The sequence below is a fragment of the Myotis brandtii genome, unplaced genomic scaffold, assembly GCF_000412655.1.
Source record: "Myotis brandtii unplaced genomic scaffold, ASM41265v1 scaffold915, whole genome shotgun sequence".
NCBI classification, from domain to species: Eukaryota; Metazoa; Chordata; class Mammalia; order Chiroptera; family Vespertilionidae; genus Myotis; species Myotis brandtii.
The window spans coordinates 1,566,108-1,572,839 of NW_005371769.1; the positions used below are offsets into that span (position 1 = coordinate 1,566,108).

Consider the following 6,732-nt stretch of genomic DNA (forward strand, 5'->3'; position numbering starts at 1 on the left):
CCATGTGGCTGGGTGTGGGCTGTGCTGAGGGCCCTGCATGTGAGCAGGGCCCAGCCGGGCAGCGCGCTGGCTGCTCACTGGCTCTGTGAATGTTAAGTAAGCAGGTGACTGAAGTGCATCCAATAGGCCCCAGTTAGGGGACTTCCCTCACCAGGGAGAGCCCAGTCCTTGGTGCAGGTGGGCTTCCAGGAAAAAGTGGAGGTTCTTGGTGTGAGCTGAGTGGTTCCCACTGAGCTGGAGGTTCCCCCCTGATTCTCCTCCGGGGTGGGCAGTGCGCTGACCCACTGTCCTGAGCCGGACCTCTCATTTTGAAATTCATGACGTCGTTGTCAGTTTGCTTATTGGTCAGTTTTTTTTTTTATTACCTGGTATTTCAGAGATTTGAGCCAGCAGACCAAAGAAAGCGCACAGTTCTGTGAATTTTGATGTTTCAATTTCTTGAACATTTTTTGAAATTAAGATCAGTATCCATCTTGTGGCCTAACTCAGCTTAAAGAGCACTGGAACGAGAGTGCTGACCCTCTCCCCTGCCCCCATCTGATGGGGCTGGCTTTGCTTAACCACCTGGCACCTCTGGGCCTGCCTGCCTGTCCTGAGGCGCTCTGAAGATCCCTGATAGAGTAGGGGAGACAGCACCTTGAAATCTGACACCGCAGACCAGTACTTCTCCACCACGTCATTTTGCACCCCCAGAGGCATTTGGTAGCCTGTGCAGACATAGTTCATTGTCCAAGACTATAGAGGGTGCCTCTGGCAACTAGGGGTAATAAACACCTTACAGTGCACAGGCAGCCCCCACCTCAAAGAGTTAGCGCCCAGGCTGAGGAGCCCTGCTCTGAACGAAGTGTGGATGTTGCTTCTCTGAGGGATTGACCCCATTTGTCTGCACCTGCATTGCTGGGGGTCAGAGGTGGGGTGGGGGATTAACACGCAGTAATTTTAATGCATCCTCCCCTGTTCAGTGTCAGCCATGAACAGTGCTAACCTCCCAGGAATAGTTGGTACAGGTGTCCTGCACACATTCAAAGGGTGGGTAGTGGTATAGGTCACAAGCACAGAACCACGACTTTCAGGACACCTGGCTTGGACCCAGGGTCTTGGGCTGCAAGGCCTTTCGTATGACTGATTCAGTGGGTTGAGTGACACACGTGCACACTGATGACACCGCAGTTCCTTGTTAGTGGTGTTGTCATCGAAGCTACAGGACTGGGCACAGTCACGACAGCTGGGAGAGCTCTGCCACAGCAGATAAGTAGCCGTGGTTGGCCAGCGTGGCGCCCACAGTGATGGCCTGGGACCCTGAACACCTGCTCAGAGCTCCGTGCCTGCTGCACACCCTCAGGTCACTTTCTTAGTGCTGTGTTGGTTTTTCTTGAAGGTTGGCGTTCGAGGAAAAGACATTGTTGTTCTTGGTGTGGAAAAGAAGTCGGTGGCCAAACTGCAGGATGAGAGGACAGTGCGGAAGATCTGTGCCCTGGACGACAACGTCTGCATGGCGTTCGCAGGTGAGCCTGGGGCCAAGCAGAGCTTTGGGAGATGTGTGAACTGGGTAAACCCACGTCCTTTAACCCTTTGCAGTCCAATTTTATTTTTGGAATTCAAACAGTCTGGTCCAAATTAATTGACGGGATTGAATGTTGAACCGGTTTGCGGTGTCAACCTCAGCCTCGACGTTGGACCTGCTCCTAGCCCCTGGTCTGTCGAGTCAGCATCCACGTTGGATCGAAAAGGGTTAAAGCAATGGATTTGGGCCTTTAAAGGGTTGGCCATGGTTTCTTGGTGAGGAGGCTCCCTGCCCCTGGTGGCTGGAGCAGAGGCTGCAGGAATGGCTACCCCAGGACATGGGGCTTTGCTGTCTGTGGGGCGCGGTTACGGTGTTTTGGCCAGGTTCAAGCCTCGGACTAATGAAAGGACAGGGTCCTCTCATTGCCACGTGCAAGTCCCAGCTGGAGGTCGGGGCCCTCCCAGCACAATCATAGCCAACGGCTGTGGTAGTTAGCTTGAACCTCTGGTCAAAACACGTAACCCCACGTGCCTTGTGCTAGAGTTCAGGTGCATGTAGTTGAGTGAGGTTGGAACTCACGAGAATGCTGTAAACAATGTGATCACGCCCCTGCTTTGCCTCGTGGCATCTGCTATAAAATAAAGACACGGCTTGTGGGCGCTGGCGTTGTCTCCTCATCAGGGAGGCAGCGTCCCACCGAGACCCAGCTATTATTCTCTTGTCTGTCTTTTCCTTAATCCTTTCACCCCTCCCCACTCAGTTTACCTTTGGCCGCAACAGCTGTCACCTCCATTGTCATCGGCCTGTCCCTGATTATAGTTACTGTCTAGAGAGAGGTCAGGCTTTCTACAGCTACTGCGCCTGTGCAGCGAGGCCAGCGGGAGCTGTGTTCTCAGCCTCTCCTCCCTTGGTGGATGCATTTGGGGAACATACCAGTTCTCCTGTGCTAAACGAGGGTGACTTGCCTGATTTCACGGGGCCTGGCACACATAGCTCTTCATGAGCCCAGAGGCTGAGCGGTCCACCCAGCTGGGGTCAGTGCTGCCAATGGACCCCGTGCTGGGCTTTAGAGCAGCAGTTGCCAACCTTTCGGACCACTGGTTGGCGACCGCTGCTTTAGAGGACTGGTTTTGAACCCTTGCTGTCTGCTCATGTGATCTGTGTCTCTGATCGTGGCCATGCGGTGATGCTCTCTGCTGTCCTGTAGGCCTTACTGCCGATGCGAGGATAGTCATCAACAGGGCACGGGTGGAGTGCCAGAGCCACCGGCTGACGGTGGAGGACCCGGTCACCGTGGAGTACATCACCCGCTACATCGCCAGCCTGAAGCAGGTAGGCCCCACCTGCGGCTCGGCTCTGGACACGTGTGGTCACTGCTTGGTCCTGGAGGGTGTCCTGCTGTGGTGTCGGTGCTGGCACACGTCCCTGCAGGAAAGTCGAGGCCTGCACTCGTCCGGTGCCCAGCCCTGCTTGTGCATGTGTTTGCTGTCACTTGCCCACGTTGGTGGCATCGTTCTTGTTGATGGGCATGGGGCAGTCCACACGCCTATTTCTGGAGGGAAGGGATAGTTTTATCTTGCCATTCTGAGTGATGGTCACTAAGGAGTTGGGAGGGGCTGGAAGCCACCCCTGCCCTAAGGTGAACTGCTGGTCACCTTTCAAACCAGCTGTGCAGCCAGAATGTGTGTCTGCTGTCCCACCCTCCACATGACCTCAGCTGTGCTCCATGGGGTGGCCCTGGGCACAGCCTGGCTGGCTGGGTGAGAATGCAGAAACGAAGAGAGGGAGCCTCCGATTGCGATTCTTGCTCATCCTTGGAAGTAACCTGAGGAGGGGACCTGGGGCTATCCTCATCCCTAAGTGCAGTGGAGACTTCCCGTGGGCGTGGGCGTGGGCGGGCTTGTGGTGCTGAGATGGCACAGTGACGTGTTCCGTTTCCTATCAGCGCTACACGCAGAGCAATGGGCGCAGGCCATTTGGCATCTCAGCCCTTATTGTGGGTTTCGACTTTGATGGCACCCCCAGACTCTACCAGACTGACCCGTCGGGCACATATCACGCCTGGAAGGTGAGTCCCTGGCAGAGAGGGGTTACAGGCTGTGTTGCCACAGTAAAGGGGCTTGGGAGGCCACTGGGGGTCTGTGCCTCCCTCAGGTGCGTGTGTGCACACAGCCTGTTGAACAGCACTGTTTGGGAGGAAAGGGCAGTGAGCTATAAGGACTCATGGCTTAAAGTGAAATGGCCACGAGTCTGTCAGTAATGAAATGGTATCTACTATTGGTGAGAATCAGCACAGCCCCAAATAGCCCTCAGCCAACGGAGGGCTCGGGGGAGGGCTCGGGGCAGGGCCGGGAGCCCAGGCTGCTCTCAAGCACAGCACACAGGACGAGCAGGGTGGCGGCTGGCTGGCCCAGACAGTGGCCAAGTTGTTGGTTTGGGTCTGGATTGTCCTGTGACATATAACACTCCCCTCTCAGGCCAATGCCATAGGCCGGGGCGCCAAGTCAGTGCGTGAGTTTCTGGAGAAGAATTACACTGACGAAGCCATCGAGACAGACGATCTGACCATCAAGCTGGTGATCAAGGCCCTCCTGGAAGTAAGTTTGCCTTTGCATCTGGGCAAGCTGGTGAGAACACCCATGCCATGATAGTGTTCCCTGGGTGGGCTGGGTGGCAGGCCACAAGGGTTTGCTCTGCTCAGCCAGCTCCTGCATACGACTGGCATAGTCAGGGCACAGCTCACAACCACACTCAGCCTTCCTGGGGCTCCAGCTACTGGGAGAGCAGAAATTAGGAAGACTGCTGGGAGTTTTGGGGTCTTGGGCTTTGTCAAGACCTTACAGATGCTGGAGGGTGAAGCCAGAGGCAGAGAGGGGCTAGTTGGAGGCTAGGCTGGGGTCCAGAGAGCAGGGGCTTGGTGTCAGGAGCCCAGCTGCTGTGCAGGAGCAGGGACCAGAGACCCAGCCAAGGTCTGACTGGCAGGAGGCAGCGTAGAATCTGTGGGTGCTGGGACTGCAGTGTGCCCGGCCTGTCCCCTAGAGTGGCAGTGCTGGGTTTGGGTGCACAGGTGATCCTCTAAAGCAGCGGTCGTCAACCTTTCAGACCTCATGGACCACCAGTTGGCGACCGCTGCTCTAAAGAACCTATTTGGTCCTGAGGTGGACGTGGCTGTCTAACGCTCTTCTCTCCGGCTCCTCCCAAGGTGGTTCAGTCGGGCGGCAAAAACATCGAACTGGCTGTCATGAGGCGGGACCAGCCCCTCAAGGTAAACCCATGTCTTTTGCTGTTTTCACAGTGGAGCGATCCTGGGGACGGGCAGGGCAGTGCTCATTAATGCTGCTGTGGCTTTAGCACCAGGCAAGGCTCCCCACAAACGGGTGGGACACAAGCACGCCAGGGCTGACTGCATGTTCACAGATGGTGATCGCGTGTGCTCCTGGCACGCGGACAAGCAGTCAGCAGCTGTGCAGGTTGGCTTCTGCTTTTCACTGATCCCCACACAGGCCACATGGCCTTGTCGACCTGCAGAAGCAGCTTTAGGGCGTCCAGGAGCCCCCTCCCTGTGGGGGCCTTACTGCACTGGGGCACCTCTTAGGCTGAGGGGCTAACCAGAAACACTCTCTTTGGTAGATTTTAAATCCTGAAGAAATCGAGAAATATGTGGCTGAAATTGAAAAAGAGAAAGAAGAAAATGAAAAGAAGAAACAAAAGAAAGCATCATGATCAATCAAATTTTGCTGGGAGCAATTTTTAAATGCAAATCATGCGTGATGTGAGAACCAATGGATGTTCAGGCGCTGACATTCCATTGTCTGTATCCTACAATAAACTTCCATGTTTTTAACCTCGCCTTTTTACAGCCCATGGGTCTTTTGGGTGGATTTATGGTAGCTTTTTAAAAAAAAAAAAAAAAATTTTTTTTTTATTGACTTTAGGAGTGGAAGGGAGAAAGAGAAACATTGATTTGTTCCACTTATTTATGCGTTCATTGTTTGATTCTTGTATGTGCCCTGACCAGCATCCTGCAACCTTGGCCTATCTAACCAACTGAACTACCCGGCCAGGGCTGGAATTACAGTAGCTCTTGCGGAAATGGAGTCGACCCCCGTGGTCAGTCTCTAAAAGCTTTCCTGAGTGTGAGCTTTCCTCCCTAGTCTTTGTTGCCAGGCTCCCAGACAACAGCCACAGACTAAGTGGGGGTCGTCCCGCACGCAGTGCCAGGGGTGTTAGGGCTGCAGTGTGAGACTGCTGTAGGTAGGCGCACCTGGCACTTCTAACCCTCCTTTTCTTGTTCCAAATAGGTTGATTGTTCCTTTGACCTTTGTTCAAGCTCCTATTTAACATCAGGTCAAGGACAGGAGCACAAACAGCACTCAGTTTAAGTGCTTACCCCAAAATTTGCAGAGCAGCAGTTGTGTTCAGAACTAGCCTTATGTTTATGGTTTTACTAGGTCAGGTCAACATTTCTCATGTTTTCTCCAAGACTTCTGGTGCTTACTGTTTTTTATTTTTTTTTATTATTATTTTTATTTTTTTTAAATATATTTTTATTGATTTAGTTGTGTTCAGTAGCCTTATGTTTATGGTTTTACTAGGTCAGGTCAACATTTCTCATGTTTTCTCCAAGACTTCTGGTGCTTACTGTTTTTTTTTTTTTATTATTATTATTTTTATTTTTTTTAAATATATTTTTATTGATTTCAGCAAGAAAGGGAGAGGCAGAGAGGGATAGAAACATCAATGATAAGAGAGGATCATTGATTGGCTGCCTCCTGAACGCACCCCACTGGGATAGAGCCCTGAACCCGGGCATGTGCCCTGACCAGGAATCAAGCTAGTGACCTCTTGGTTCATGGATCGACAATCAACCACTGAGCCACACCAGCTGGGCTATTTCTTCTATGTTTTAGAAAATAAAAAATAAAAACCTTAAAAGTTTACAAGTAATATGAAGCACCTACAATGTGGTGGCACAATGCTAGGTGCTAAGCAAACAAAGGCTTAGGGAGAATCTTGCTTCCTCATGGGCTGATGGATTCAGGTTCGTAGTCACTGGTGGACTTTCTGGTGCTGCTTCAAGTGATCAGATCGTGCAAAACGCCTGTCACACAGAGTACACAGGTAGGGTCGCTCCCCACTGTGCTTTTTGTTGTGTCTCTTGAGCTCATCTGAACGGGCGAATTCCCATGTGTATCCCTTCACATTGCATTTGTAGGGCCTCTCTCCTG

At 52.5% G+C, this 6,732-nt stretch overlaps 1 protein-coding gene across 1 annotated transcript; it reads left to right on the forward strand.

Annotated features, from left to right (window-relative positions):
- Positions 1–1,303: 1,303 nt before the first annotated feature.
- On the forward strand, positions 1,304–5,352 carry PSMA7 (proteasome subunit alpha 7; the record flags this gene model as incomplete). The annotated part of the gene is made up of 6 exons (XM_014532775.1): positions 1,304–1,505; positions 2,712–2,836; positions 3,450–3,572; positions 3,982–4,101; positions 4,707–4,769; positions 5,135–5,352. Coding segments are annotated over 6 exons (726 nt in total), but the record flags the coding sequence as incomplete, so codon positions are not given.
- Between the last annotated feature and the right edge of the window lie 1,380 nt (positions 5,353–6,732).